Source organism: Colletotrichum karsti (assembly GCF_011947395.1).
Source record: "Colletotrichum karsti strain CkLH20 chromosome Unknown Scaffold19, whole genome shotgun sequence".
NCBI classification, from domain to species: domain Eukaryota; kingdom Fungi; phylum Ascomycota; class Sordariomycetes; order Glomerellales; family Glomerellaceae; genus Colletotrichum; species Colletotrichum karsti.
In genome coordinates, this window is record NW_024065919.1 from 782,324 (window position 1) to 797,679 (window position 15,356).

At 51.1% G+C, this 15,356-nt stretch overlaps 3 protein-coding genes across 3 annotated transcripts; 1 reads left to right on the forward strand and 2 right to left on the reverse strand.

Moving 5' to 3' along the window:
* Positions 1 to 1,420: 1,420 nt before the first annotated feature.
* CkaCkLH20_06554 (uncharacterized protein) lies at positions 1,421 to 2,650 on the forward strand (the record flags this gene model as incomplete). Its single annotated transcript, XM_038889271.1, has 1 exon — positions 1,421 to 2,650. The coding sequence occupies one exon, from the start codon at positions 1,421 to 1,423 to the stop codon at positions 2,648 to 2,650; it is 1,230 nt and encodes a 409-aa protein (XP_038745569.1).
* A 6,614-nt stretch (positions 2,651 to 9,264) lies between these two features.
* Positions 9,265 to 11,917, reverse strand: CkaCkLH20_06555 (C6 transcription factor; the record flags this gene model as incomplete). Its single annotated transcript, XM_038889272.1, has 5 exons — positions 9,265 to 9,721; positions 9,773 to 10,239; positions 10,293 to 11,556; positions 11,650 to 11,712; positions 11,763 to 11,917. 5 exons carry the CDS (start codon positions 11,915 to 11,917, stop codon positions 9,265 to 9,267), a joined length of 2,406 nt encoding a protein of 801 aa, XP_038745570.1.
* Positions 11,918 to 12,644: 727 nt separating this feature from the next.
* On the reverse strand, positions 12,645 to 14,387 carry CkaCkLH20_06556 (sugar transporter; the record flags this gene model as incomplete). The annotated part of the gene is made up of 4 exons (XM_038889273.1): positions 12,645 to 13,316; positions 13,370 to 13,749; positions 13,811 to 14,179; positions 14,243 to 14,387. The coding sequence occupies 4 exons, from the start codon at positions 14,385 to 14,387 to the stop codon at positions 12,645 to 12,647; spliced, it is 1,566 nt and encodes a 521-aa protein (XP_038745571.1).
* Between the last annotated feature and the right edge of the window lie 969 nt (positions 14,388 to 15,356).

Genomic DNA, 15,356 nt, shown 5'->3' on the forward strand with positions numbered 1-15,356 from the left:
CGGCTCATGGCGCTGAGACAGTTCACTCATGCCCGGGTTAGTTACCCAACGGGTAGAGGGGTTCGTTCTTCTGAGGGCATGTGTCTTGTCAGAGCATGTGCTCAAGTTCTGACGTAGCTGCTTGTGAATGCCTTCATCGACACTCAGCGGCAGCATCGCGCGTGGGATGCTGAATCGAGATGAAGAAGGGAGGTGTTCCCGTCCGGACGGAACGGTGTGGGTATGTTCTCCTGACTTTCGGCTTTCCTGCGGGTTGATGTCACTTCATCCCCGTGCCTCCGTTGCGCGGTCCGGGCCACGGGTTGCGAACAGTTTCGTGACTTGTCCGGGCGACCGTCTATTTTCCAACCGAATTCTCGGCATTTTCCTTTGAAGACGGTAAATATTCTGAATTTGAACGTTTTGTTTCTTCCTCTTCCACGAGACACCGGTGCGTCGATAACATACCGTGGGGGAAACTCACCACCTACGCTAGCCAACGGTCGTGGCTTTCCCAAGCGGCGATGAAGGCATCACGAGCCTGGACCCTCGATGTTTCGAACGAGAAGTTCAAGTTCATGTGTTCGAGACAATGATCTCACTGTCTTCGTCGTCCTAGTAGGATGAACATTGTCTCAGGTGGCTCGCTACTCATCTTTCAGGGTCCAAGATGGAGGGCATGTGATCTCTCTTCCGTCAGGGTTGAGGTCCGTTCTCTTCGTTGGAAATTATGAGGAATGACACGTGATTGTTCTTCTTACAACGTCATACGATAGTTCGACGGTGCAGATGTGGTGTTCGAATTCATCGAGAGGATATCGTCATGGTCAAGCTGCCAACACGCGATGTTGATGTTGTTTTGGCAAGAGCTGGGAAGTGGCGTCTCAGCCATAGCCGAAGAGATCCATGAATATTTCTGGGAGCTGCGATCTGGTCGCAACTTCCTGAATAAAGGATTTGGCAGATCCTGGTTTTGGTAGGGAAGGTGTGTCCGGGCTCGCACTTTCCTCAAGAATCCAATGCGGAAGGCGTCTTCCTAAAGCTCTTGCCTTGAGTTCTCAAGGAAGGTGCTACGACATGCACTCCTTCCCTTTTCCCATGGATGTTTCTAGACGCAATGTGAAAACTTTTCATCTCGTGAATTCTATGCATTTCCTCTTGTCAAGAACCCCGGTGAAGCGCCGTCTACCTACTCTCCCTCAATAGTTAACGTCTCCAGGACGTCTCACCAGAGGGAATGGCTGATCTGTGAGTACGAGTTTTCGACCCAAACGAAACGTTCTAACCACATGGTAGTATTGAACACCATGGCGGCTTCTTCAGTCCGGATGCTTCGATCTACAGCTTCACACCTATCAATGCCCCGAAGCGATCATTGACACCGGCTGCGATCCCTGTTCAAAACAAGCGCGTAGCAAGACACGTTTTGCCTACGTCGACAATGTCCTTTGAAGGCGATTCGTCCCAGCAGACTTTGCTCAGATCATCCTACACAATCGAAATCAGCCCAAGGGGCTCTGTGGCCTCAGGCGATCCATCTAACTTGGCTTCTCGCGATGAGCCTTACGAAATACCTGAGACCCCGCCCGGATCTTTGCTACCACTTGTCGGTACGAAGGAGTCATTCTCAGACGATGACGACGACTCATGGATGAACGAATTCGTCAACTTTCGTCAAGAAGACACCCAAGAAGAAGGCACTCAAGGACTCGCCCCGATCACTCAGATCTCCAATGACTATCACGAAGACAAATTCCAAGATTTATCGAGTCCACAGACAACCATCAAGTCCACAGAGCTTGAGAAACCCACGACAGAGGACGTGCCACCTCTGGAAGACGACTACGGACTTGATGACTCCGATGAGGAAGACATGTTGCAGTTGGCGGATAATCAAGACTTTGATCTCTCAAGAGTCCCGCCCGCTAGCGTGCTCCAAAGAATGGATCGGGATTCAAGATCGCCGGCAAGCTTTGACTCGGGACTTCAGCATTCGACTTCGACCGAGAGCCACGAGAATACATGCGAAGAGCCCGACCTTCTTGACGAAGACGTCGACTGGGACCTCGTCACGGCCTGCGTAGCAAAGGTCCCCGCCATTCCCAACGAACATCAGCCCGACCCAGTCGGAAGCACGGTTCATGCTCTACCAATCATGAACCCGTTCGCCAGACCTCCATTCCCTGCAAAGATGCGCGATCGTTCAGTCGTGGTTGGCTTCTCTTCAACGGTCATGCTGCGAACCTGCTTCAGGATCGGGGAGCTGCTCAACGCACACACGAAATGCAGTCGCGACAAGCAAGACGTCATCCTGGAGCTTTTCGCCCGAGTCACCTATTCCAACCGAGACAGCACCGCGAAAACCCAGCACTTTCAGATGAAGGACCTGTTTACTGATCGTCAGCCGTTTTTGTCCGGCACATTCAATAGCTGGAAAGTCGGTGGACTTGTCGACGAACAGAGCAAGGCCTTTCTTGGCCATGGCGGCAAGGAGAAGCTGTGCCGCTGTGTCTGCAAGCTGTCAGATGACCAGAAGAGCCCGATCGGGCGTTCAGCAACAATTTTGTCTATCAGAGAGACAGACTGGGATGAGATTCAGTGGGCACTGAGGGTTGTCGCTAGGGATGCGGACGATGATGGACATGAGGAGTTGACTTCTTCGGCAACATGAATTATACATGTCAGGCCGCGAGAAACACCATTTTGAGAAGAAAGACTTGCTAGTTTGAGAGGAGCTGTTCACTGATTGATCGAGAGTTAGCTATGAGATGAGGCCATGTACCACAAGCGTTCTCGCAAACCTGTATCTTATCTAGAGATCGTGTATTGGTAGGTAGACTGCAAGTGACAAGGCATATCTGCTACTCTTTCCCGACCCCGGCTGCGTGACAAGGTATCTCATGTTACCTAACATGATGACTGCAGGTCGAACACATAGATATTCGGTGAATCCGACGTCTCCTACATCGCGCCCGCCACGCGCATCTCACTGCCAGCAAGGCCTTTTGCGGCATTAAATCTTTCCCCAGAACCTCTGAAGAGATTCTTACGGCAGGTACCCACAGTCACAGACTTAATCTACTGGAACACGCGTAGCAAGACACTAACAGGAGGGAACCCAAAGACTGCCGGCACACGCGCTGTATCGCCCGTGACTCTCACAGCATCCCATTAGCGCCTGCAAGTTACCGGCTTTCAGGACCACATTGTGCCGGACCTTGAGGAGACATGGTCTCAGTAAGCGACAACTTCTTTTGGTAGTGATGTTACGAAGGAATCTACCTCTCACCGTGAGCCTAGTATCGGTCACGATGACGTGCAACTATACTCGAGACGGAGGTTCTTCCTCTGTGGAATTTTGACCGAGTTGTCCCACGCATCTCCTCATCAGCCCGAGCTCGCCGAGAAGATATTCGTAGACTTAGGCAATACAATGGAGTAGGAGTATAATGGTTTGGCTTCTCGATGGCCAGTAGTCTCTCTGGATCGGCCGTGAATACACAAACGGTGATTTGAATTACGAGAAGAAATCGAATCTCAAGTTATGTAAGACCCCAACTCCAAGAACGCCAGCTTTCCCATCTAACTTTAAAGCCAAGTCATCCGAGTTCCAGCTATTGAGACCAGTCCATGTCAAACATTTGGCTCCCATCGTCTTGTGTTTCCAACCAGTCCATGTCTCCCTCAAGAATCTCGTAACATACCCCTGTCTCTCTCTGAACAGCTACAGAACTCTGAGAGCGAAACCAATCCATGTCAAACGAATGACTCTCATCGCATGTCACGCTCTCCCCTTCAGCAGCCACAGAATCCCGAGACTGAAACCGATTCGAGGTCTGATATTGCTGATTCCATGATACTTCGGCATAAGAAGCACGAGTTGTCTGTTGTTCGACTGTGATGCCTCCGTGCTCGTTCATGAGCGGCATGGCTTTCCGTGGGTCCTTAGATCCATGATTCGTACTCTCCAAGTGCTTTTCCCATGGCGTTTCGAAGTCTTCGTTGGGAAAGGATTGCTCTTTCAATGCAGAGACCTCTGTTTCGACCTCTACGCCAATCGTGTTCCGATGATTTTGAGGCTCTGTCGGGCTTTCATCCAGGGGCTGCTGATGCTCCAAGCCATCACGCTCTCCGCCACTGAAAGATGACATTGAAGAATCATCGTCAGAGGTGCCCACAAGTTCCTCAAGATCATTGATAGAAACCATTCGTTCACGATCATCCTTCGAAAGCATACGAAAGTTGACCCATAACTCGTGATCTCTGTCAGACCAGCTTTGGTAGTCTTCCAAAAGCTTGGCGACCACTAAATGACCTTCGTCGCGTGCAAAACTGAGCGCCCTGAAATAATGCAGACGATAATTCCCGGTAACTTGCGCGTTTTGACTGAGGAGGAAGTGAACCATGTCTAGCCGCCCATGTTCCGCTGCGCCCTCTAGGGCAGTTCTTCCGCCCTCTTTAGCCCCGGACGCGTTGACGTTTGCTTTTAGATCGATGAGTTGTCTTGCAATACCAATGCGGCCTGTGATAGCCGCAAATTGAAGTGCCGTAGCTCCATGGCTCTCTGCTGCTGGCGCGTTGACGTCGGCGCCAGCTTCAAGAAGTAACTTCACCATATCTAGGTTTCCATCCTCGACCGCCTTTTGGAGAGGACTTCTTCCGGATCTGACTAGATAATTGTTTTCGTTTGGATCCTTCTCGGCGTCTAACATAAGGCGGACCACTTCGATGAGTCCCTGTTCAACCGAAAGATACAGTGGACCTGGTTCGTTATCATGGCCATGATCAACTGTTGGCAGATGAGCTAGCATCTCAAGGGAATTGATCGCACGATTGCGTACGGCCACAGAGATTGTAAGTCTGTCAGGGTAAAAGTTGTGGTGCAAGAGCTTATTGAGACAGTCGTTGGACCAGAGCGCAAAAGTTAGGGGCGAGCCAAGCACGAGACGAAGACCTGCCTGGGGTTCTTGGTGCCAAAATGGGATTTTCTCCTCAAATGCTTCGCCAAGAATTTTATCGATCTCTTCTTTCAGAGGAGTATGCTCAATCTTATTTTTAGATCGCTCAGAGTAGATGGGGATCAGAGCTGGCGTTGAGCTCGACACCCGAGACAGAAGCATTTCGAGTATGTCCACCCTGTCATACCAAGATGCGAGGCCTAGGGCAATACCTTCTAAGTGAGAAGTGTCGGTGGTGCTGTGATAATTGCTCAGCAAGTGCTGAAGAGGATGCGTTGCTCCAGAAGAGACAGCAATCATGACGCTAGCACAAAGAGCCCCATGGTCGTAAGTGCTAGGAATGTGCGTCAGGGCTTGCTGAATGTAGGATAAGGACCTCGTGAGAAACACCGCAGCCAAGACCGACATTTTGAATGTCGATTGCGGGGAAGTTGAAAAGGATTTCCTCTGTAGAGCAAGCTCGAGGAGGTCAAACCGTTCCAGGAGAACTAACAGTTGAAGTTCGCTGCCAACAGTTTCGGCACCACCGCTCACCAACGTGTTTATGACCTCCAGGCAACCCTCTCTGCTGTAGAGTTTGCCTCGCTTGCCGCTCTTTATCTCCTGTTGAGTTGGAGTCCTTAGCCCCGCTAAGGCGGCTTGTAGAGGTGTTTTCCCATCTGGCCCGCGCCAGTTCAAGTCGACTCCCTCTTCCAGGGCAGCACAAGCAAGCCAAGGCTGTTGACAACTGGAAGCTGCGTGATAGGCAGCCCATACGGGCATTTTAGCCCCGTGACGGAGTAAAATCGACAACGATAAAGTCATCTTGCGATGTACTCGAGCTATTGCCGCACCCAAAGCATTGATGAAAGGCATCTGCCAGTTAACACCTCCCCTCTCAAGATCTCCAACGATGTTCACCCACAGGTTGACATTCCGGTATACATGGTGTTTTCTGAATGTGAATGCGATGTTAACGTTGGCTCCTTGTTCACACAAAAGCTCAACAACAGAATGATTGTCTGCTAGTGCCGCAAAGTGAAGGGGAGAAGGTCCGTTGACGACACCGTTTGGGCTATCGAGAGGTGCACCATACTGCAATAGTAATTCGCAAGTTTCTCGATGCCCATGATATGAAGCAGCACAGAGAGCCGAGAATAGGGCTTCTCTCGTGACGGTTGCATAGCTGAGTTCGAAGCAATCGGCAATGATGTCGCTGAAGCCTCGAGAGGCAGCATTGCACAGAACATCATCAGAGACGAGATCAGCCGCCTCAATTGACGGGTCTTGTTGCAGAGCGAGCTCCATCAAATGTCGGAAAGATTTTGGGGCATTGAGGACTGAGAATCCTAGAAAACTTTGTCCCGACGAAAATGCAGGCCCGCCGCCTCGGATGAAATCGCTCGAACGGCATGACTGGTATTGAATTCTTGCTCCGTGTTGGATCAAGATGTCTGCTGTTTGCAAGTCATGACAAACTGCCAGCATGAGTGCAGAGGGACTTGTGCCATGTGGGTGTTCGTTTAGCGAGGCGCCAGCCTCTAGAAACCGTCGAACAAGAACTAAGAAAACACCGTGCTCTTCCGGTGTCATGTCGGAGAAGCACATAAATTGGTCCTCCAGCAAGGCTAAAAGTGGTGGACTCTCTTCTCCAAAAGTCATGTTTGCATCAGCGCCTGCGTTGAGGAGGTCAATACAGAGCTGGCAGTCAAATGCTCTTGCGGCGTCTTGTAATAGTGACATGTTCTCGCCTCCATTAGTGAGACTTAAGTTTGGGGTTTGTCCCGAAGCGAGAAGCCACCTAATTATTTTGTTGTTGGACTCATGAGAACCTGGCGAGGAATAGTCCGCCGACCGGCAGTGAATCCTAAATTTGATGCAAGTTTTCAGCATGTTTTCCGCGATGGATGTGAGAGTTGAATCGGTCTCGTGCAGGAGGTCAAGTGGCTGGTTTGTAATGCCAGAGCGTATGATAAGAACAACAATGACACTCCAGCGATGTCCGTCCTCTTCAATGTCGATTTGAATTTCTGCCATGTTGTTTGAGAGGTGATACAAAATGAGCTTGACGTGTTCATTGAAGGCTTGGTCCATCGGTCCTCGCATCAGGAGTTGCGCACGATTGGCGATTTCGCTCTCATCACACTCTGGCATTATTGATGCGATATTGGCAGCCAAGCCAGAGGAGTTTCGAAAAGACATCCACAAGGAAGAAAGATTTGTCGGCACCGAGGTTTGTGGTTGTCCAAGATTGTTCTTGATTCTTCCTCGACTTGTCAAAGACAGAATGCCTTGTCATAATTAGACAGATGGTGCATATGCTTTGGAGTCTGCTCACCTGGCAATATACTTTTCTGGAATCGAAGCCATGGAAGCGATTCAGCCCATCGTAAATGAGTAGGCGCTGGACTTGGTGTGCGGATCAATATCTCGATTTCTTCGGGTGCTTTCGGACTGTACAATGCTGAGCCAAGGTCAGACTTGACATGGAGACAAAAAGGGTTGGCTTTGGATGTATATGTAGTACGCACCTGTCTTACACCTCGTCCACGTGTCTGGCTGATATCGACCCCTCTCTTTCCTGATTGTAGAAGACGCGACTTTGTTGCCATTGTGGTAAACCAAGCTCTTCTTGCCTTGTTTCTCTCTTCTCGAAAGATGATGGTCAGTGTACTGCCAGACAGCTCTGGTTTGATTCTTGGGTATTCGCTTCCGAAAACCCCAGAATCGTAGCTGGGCTTCCATCTCCGCCTTCCTGAAAGTTGTTAGCATTCATTGCAAACAGGGTGAGACCGAAACGGACGTCACTGAGAATCCATCTTCTTTGAGCTTTTGCCTAATCTGCTCCTGAGTTTTGCCGTCGGTCAACATCTGCCTGATCGCTGCCTTGCGTTCTGTCCATCTTGGGTCCTCATGAGGTACCCTCTTGGCAGGGGGCATTTTTCCGGTCTTGAGGCTTGACAGAGTTGTCCGTCTCGGGTCAGTCCTCGTTATTGGATCGACGGCCGTTGCGAAAGTTTGTTGATCGAATTTGAAGGGGGAATTGCAACGTTTATGTGCACCACAACGTACATGTACATGTAGGCAAGATGCGGAGAAGGTAATATGCAGCCTCATCCGAAGCAATTATTATTGGCTGAAGCCATTTCCTTCAATAAATCCAAAAGGGAAAGGTGTGTGTGTGTGTGTGTGTGTGTGTGTGTTGCTGACACGCTTCCACGCTTGGCTCTTAGCGCCAACGCCAACACAAGTCGGCATAGCCAAGACATCGCATCATGCAGTATATCTGCGCGAATCCAGTCGAAAGCTGATCATGCTTCACAAGAACAGGCCTGATTGGTCGCATCCAGTATCTTCGAAAGATACCCAATCATACATGCCGCCTTATTTAAGTCCAGGTGTGACCGCCAAATAACGACCTCATTGGCTTCGGCCACTGTCTGGAAACAAATGCAAGGGTCTGCGTGTTTCGGGGGCTGAGTGATTCAGGCTACTTGAGAATATGTCTGCAGTTTTATGGCTGAGAAGTGAGAAGACCATTCCCATTTGCTTATGCCATTATCATTGAACCTAATCAGGTAGTCAGCTAGATCAGCAAGGCGTAAAGGAAGTTATATCCATATTTAGAACATACGTATTAAAGCGTCGTGTGCTTCGCGACACGATTTGATTCAAGCTTCGCTTTGGTCTTGGCAACTCAACATCATCCTCCACACAAAAACTCAATCATCCGCTTGTTAGACGCTTTCTAGGCACATGAAGTGAAGACGTAACGAGGCACTTGGAATAGGCTCCAGGCAGTATCAAGAAGGCCCTCCATGACAAGCATGGAATTCACTCTCGAAGCCATCATCGCCTTGGTCGCACTTGTTGTGACGCTCCCTCCGGCGGGCTTCGCCCTTTGGAAATGTTTCCGTCGCAGACGACATCATCAACTACGAGGTAACTCTAAAACTACGGAAAACTTGATACTATCAGGCAAAGAAAGCTGATTTTAGTGGCAGATATATATCCACATGGGAATGGTAGACCCTATGACAGGCGCGAACCTTTTCCGGTAGAATATTCGACCCTCAGGGTTTGCACACTTGTCGACCTCGAGACAAACATCGACCGCAGACCACCTACGACCTTTCTGGTGTAATTTGTTGGAAATGAGAGCCGAAATATGAAGGCGTACGCGGCAGTGGAGCGGTGACTTGCATCAACGAGACACATTAGAACACTCTCCATATTTAGGGATTACATAAGGGGTCTCATCTTAGAAATCCATCTTAAATTATTTCACGGTTATTCGGACATTTTTGGGCGTTGCAGAATCAGATCATAAGACACTGAAAGATAACTTTCAATTATCAAACCACATTCCATCCCCATCCCCTCCCGCCCCGCCTTTCAAGAACTCCATCCACGCATCGTCACCCATGACAACATCCGCAGCCTCCATCGGCGGAACATTGGGCCACATCATTGAGAACACGCTGTTGATCTGCGTCTGAGGACTCTCATCGATAGGCTCAGGGGCAGCCTGCAAAGCACCCGTGGTGTCATAGTTCGGTGTTGACCGTGTCTCTTCGGCAGCTGCCTGAGGTGGTGCTTGAGTGGCGATGCTGCTGTCCAAGAAGCGACCGCAGAGGTCTATGATGACTTGATAACAACGCGATGAACTCGAGTTCACTGGTGCGAGGGCGGCGATGCAGCGCGTTGTGGTGGTGACTTGCTGGCGCCAGTCTGAGGCGTTGGGGGAACTGGGATCGTTTCGGAGGCAGATGCAGGGAATCAGGGCTGCCTGGAAGAGGAAATATCTAGACAAAACATCAGAAGGCTGGTAGTATCTAGGAATCGAATTGACTTACAATGCGTACCATGCTCCCAGTCTATTATGTTCATTACGGTCCCAGAACTCGCTGATGCTCGTGATGGTGGCCTTCGCGTCCGCAAGACACTTCTCGTAAGCTCGGATGTTTGAAGGCGAGTCATCTGGTCGTCTGTCCCGGGCTTGAAGTGCACGACGAATGACGAATGGGCGGTACATTATGATTCTGAGGTTCCTGTACCGCCAATTCATTACAGCGTGTGCTAGAGCGTATTTGGGATGCACCTTTGCCGTTTCGGAGAAGTAAAGTGGTACGCTGGAAAGCCACGACTCGAGGAGTTCCTCGTCTAGACGCAGCATCTCTTCCGCAGACGGGAAGGGTTTTGAAATCACGCGCGTGTAGATTGGTGTTGTTGCAATGTGGAAGCTTGCTTGGGTTCGGACGGCTGTGTAGGGGGTTATTCCTTCGGTTTCCGGCGGATAAGATTTTGAGATGGCAGTTAGGGACTAGTTAAGTTAACATTGGCTATTGAGGCAGGCCTTAAAAGACCCCGACGTACCTTGTCATCGACGTTGAGGGGTAGAGAGACGTCAACGCCTTCAGAGGGAAAGACCGAGGGCCGACTGAAGGTGATGGTTGCGCCGACATCGAAAACGCATAAAGACCACCAGACTCTGCGACGTATCTCCATATTCAGGGGTGAAATGTTCCAACCTTGGAACTCTTTATGGAGGCCGAGACCCATAGCCATACGCACAGCTAAGCCGAGATAATTGTACCCTGAGTTAGGCTTATCTCGCTTCTGCTGGTAATTGGAGATGAGAGTGAGAGCCTGCACCAGCGTTAAGTTTCCGACTTCGAGGAAGTTGAAGGACAAGATCGACCGTGCCTGGCCAAATAGTGACATATCGAGGTTATCGAGAGTCGTTGCTGTCGTATACACTCCAATAGCAGCGACAGTGTAAGCCAAAACTAGCCAACAGTCACCACTTGGTCGAGGTATAACACCAGCATACTGCGCACGAAACGTTGCCTCGTGGATGATCGGGTAGCTGACGTGATAGAGCCTGAAGTAAGCATCGATCATGGCGTCAGTGATGTGTCTGTTCGGGTCAGGTTGCGCAGTAAGGGGGTATTGCATATGAGTTATCGGTGCCGTTCGTGAAGAGGAAGATTGGGTCCGCCGACGCGGGGTCGATGGTTCGAGGAGGCGGAGCAGGGCGGCACCGGACGCGACGCCGAGGTAGCCGGACTCTTTCTCGCTTACGGCGAGCGTCGCCATACCGTCTGCAATGGTCACCTCGCCATTGGCATCTGTTTCCTGGATGGCTTCGGGAGATGCGGAGTAGTTCGTCAGGGTCTCTTGCTCGTCCCATTCGAAGTCGTCTGTTGGGTGAGCCTCGAGGAGGTTGAGGTCTCTGTGAATGGCATCGTTTGCTGAATGGTGGTGGTGAGACGGTCTCGGGGCTCTCTGCGTGTTCACGTTTGTGACGAATCCCGGCGACGACGAGTTGATCGTGTTGCGTGTAAGAGGGACTCGCACAGGTTGAGCTTGAGAAACATGTTCAGGCTCACCCCGTGAAAGCATGCTGAGGTCCGTTTCAGCAGGGACCGGATGCGATGGTGCTGTATGTGTGGTATTCGGGGCCGGGGAGTCTAATCTCGAAAAGTCAAAGGTCTCATCCGCTCTCGGCGCCGGAGTCTCCAGTCTCCCGGGCGTTCCCAGAGCCGAACCCGACCTTACGTTAGTCGGCATGAGAGCCCGCATGTGCGTGATCAGCGCCTCGGCCCGTTCCAACCTCTCTTCGACTTCGGTAAGATGTCTGCACAACATGTAAGTCACTGTCCTCGCCAAAAAAATCTTCTCACAACAAGCTACACCACACACGTCCCCTCCCCATACGGAGCTCTCATACTTCCTCGTTAGTGGTGTCCGCGCGTGCTTTTCGTACAGGCAATGACGCCGGTATTTCACGCATCTTTGACTCTCGTCAGCATATGTCAGCCCTCAAGAATAGTTACTACAAACAGATTGCAGGTCGGAATAGCCCGATTGCATTTCGCCTTGCGCCTTCTGCACTCCTTGCATGCCTGATCGGCAGATGCAAAGGCCATGCCGACGGAGGCCGGGTCCGGAGGTAGTAACCCGGCCGGGATGTCGCCGATGGAGCCCGATGATGACATCGTTTCTTCAAACAAAATCAAACGCGCTCGCTAGGGTGGCTGGGATCGCGATCCAGGCTTCGGGGAACGTGATGTTGGTGACCCGATACGGACGGACATGGGCCTATTGGAGTAAGGGCGGTTGTCGTCCGGCTTTGGGCGAGCGGCAGCGTCATAACATGAGCATGCAGCAGCAAGACAGATGAGAAGGAGCGGACGTTTGTCGCGTGTTGGGTGAGGCTGGCTGCGGGTCGGACGAGGTCGGAGGTTGCTCCTCACCCCAGCTCCAACTCCAAGTCTCCAGGTGCATTAAACCCCGCCATTTTCTCCACACGCTTGCGAGGTCGTTGATCCACAATGTGACTGATCGCGATCAAGGGGGAACGAAAGATCCCTGCAATCCGAGCTCCGTCCGGTGTTAGTCGGGCACGGCGGACTTTGAGGAAGTTATTGGATTGGGTTGCGCAGTTACGCAAGCAGAATCGATGTCTCGAAGCTCAAGAGAAACGTGCACTTCTGCTTATGTATCGTCTACTCGGATTCGCAGCAGCTTCTCATGTGGGAACTGTTGGGAACGGATAACAGAGGCCGTAAGGGGTGGCTTCAGAACGTTGAGCGGCCGTCCAGAGATGTTGACTTGAGAATCTCGGCGTTTATTGACTTGATCGAGTGTTTTAATTTGTACGAATATAACTGAAATTATTATCTGCTCTTATGACAGATCACAGTATGCTAATTCATCGACTTTTCATGCGTCCTCCTTGTGTACTGCGGTGCTGATCCCGCCATTCGCCAGAATCTTCTCCTCTTTTACATCGGAGCTACCCTCAAAGTTTTCAACAGCCTGTGGACCGTCGAAAATAACGGCGATCTCCTCCAAGCTGTGACCCTTGGTCTCGGGGAATAAGTACCAAGTCACACATAAGAACACTGCCAAAAGACAGCAGAAAACAATGTAGTACCTCCACTCAATGTTCTCCATACCAATCGGGTTGACGAAGGCCGCAATGATCAGTGAACCATAGATGGCGAACAGTTCAACCGCAATACCCTTCGAACGCAACGAGAAGGGGAACAACTCCGTGGGGTATCCCATGAGAAGCGGGGTGTACGCGATGTCGTAGTGGAAGTAGAACGTGAAAAGGCAGACCACGACAACGATTCCGGCGGGCTTCGAGCCGGTGTTCGAGTTGACGGCTGAGCATGCAGTCCAAACGATGTAACTGACCAGCATACCGGCTCCTGACCAGAGGAAGAGGGTTCTTCTGCCGAGGCGGTCGACGAGGAATGCGGCACCGAGGGCTGCGGCGAAGTTGAAGATTTGCAACAGGCCGTTGATAAGTGTTTGATCGAATGTGTCCGTAATGCCGACTGTATTGAGAACCAGCGTGAGATAGTATGAAACCACTCCGATTCCGTTCTTTTGAAATCTGTTAGTACCCCTGAAACTTTCTTTGATGCGGTTGAACTTACCCATTGAGCGAAGGCTCCAACGCAAACCGCGATCAGAGTTCTCTTGCGGTTTCCTGGAGTCGAGACCAGAGCCATCCAACCAGTCGTTTCCGCAGTCTTCTCTTGTCGAATGGTCTGGACAATCTCTGACAGCTCGCGGCGGACCAGTGGTGTGTGGCCACCTGCACGATCAAGGACTCCAGAGTGGTATTTGGCGAGGACCTCGGCGGCTTCGGTCGTTCTTTCTCTCGACACGAGCCATCTAGGAGACTCTGGGACCCAGAAGTAGAAGCACAGTTGCACGAGAGGGAACCCGGCTTGAAGAATGGAGGGTATGCGCCAGGACCATTCGCTTTGGTAGTCCTGGCAGCCAAAGGTCGTCCACGAGGCCAGAATGGCACCTGTAGAGACAAGACAGTCAGCAAAAGGCAGGAAAATCTCATTGATTCGACGATTGCTTACCCAGATAGTACATAGTCCAGTATGCCGATGTGTACTTTCCGCGATGCGTCGGGTATGCCAACTCAGCGATGAGTAAAGGGCTTGGGTGTACCACAAACATGCCGCCAAACCCTACCACAAGGCGCGAGACGATGAACATGGCAAGATTGATCGAAGTCGACTGGATGATTGTGGCGACGATGATGAGGATGATGCCCGAGAGGAGAACTGGCTTTCGACCGAAGCGGTCCGCCAGGTATCCGACGATAGGGAGTGCCAGGACGGAGCCGATGGACTGCGCTGCGTTGATAACTCCCAGCTTGACGCCGGCTGGATGCCCAAAATATTCTCGCCATTGCTGAAGCGATTGCAGGCCGTTCATCAACGATCCTGTGGGTAATTTTGGTCAGATACCGGCATTCTCGGACTTGAACTAAAGGGGCTGAGACGTACCATCGTATCCTGCTACCGAAGAAGACAGAAGAGGAATCAAGAGAATCAGGTTCAACCTCAGCAGGTGTGATTGTTGAAACCAGTACTTGTCCGTCTTGGGGAGAACCTCGGCCAGGGCGGCACCGACAATCTGCTCGTCCTTCATGTTCGCTTATATCCGAGGTCGCGTGCCTGGCATCGATCGACTAACAAAAACACAATGGCATCCAAGTGAGACAACTTTATGATATCCGGAAACCTGGGGAAGCGACAATAGTATTTGATGCGGGACCCGCACGAGATTTATACATCAACATTGCACGCGAAACGAAGTGCAACAAATCCTACGTAGCGCGATGTTGTCGCTCACCCAAACGGCCGGAACCTGGAACATTCGCACCGCTAAACACTCCGCATGCTCGAGTTACCCCACATAACGTGGTAAATGGGTCGGTGGAATACGGGGGATTAGCCCATGGGGTACAGCAAACAGTTGCATCATCGTGCTTGCGGTGCTAGGCTGCGTTCGCTCGCGAGTCATGGATTGCGGAGGGAACATCGCGCTGTGCGGGGACGACGGACGACTGTCACCCTCACTAAACGGGGGCTCAGGTCCGCTGCGTCGACTGTCGTTGGTGCCAAGTTCATGCAGGCTTTGCCCGGCAATAAGAGTTGGTGACAGGCTGGGCAGGGGTGAGTGACAGCCGCCTGCCGGGATCTTTCGATGATCGGGTGACGACGAAGTTGAACCGGGTCGTCTGCTGGATCGTGATGTCTCGAAAAAGATTCACTGACGTATGTTGTGATCGTTTCGATGTAAGTCGGAGAACGGCATGGAGACCTCGGGCATCGTCCATAGTTGCTTGTATGTGAGGCCCACTGGGACGGGTCCCTTCGAAGACTCAGATGATGCGTGATGTACGCAATTGACAACGAAACGGACCTTTCCAATTATCTTTAAGATGTCTGTGTTCTGGGAACGCCTCTAAACAAGTTTCTGAAAGCTTAAAGTAATCAATCATTGGAATGAAGCAACAAGTATCTTAGTGCTTCAAAACTGCAGCATTGATGATTGAACCAGTCAGTCGACGGGTATGGACCTCCTGTTTGTAAAACATGGATACTCTTTGAGTGC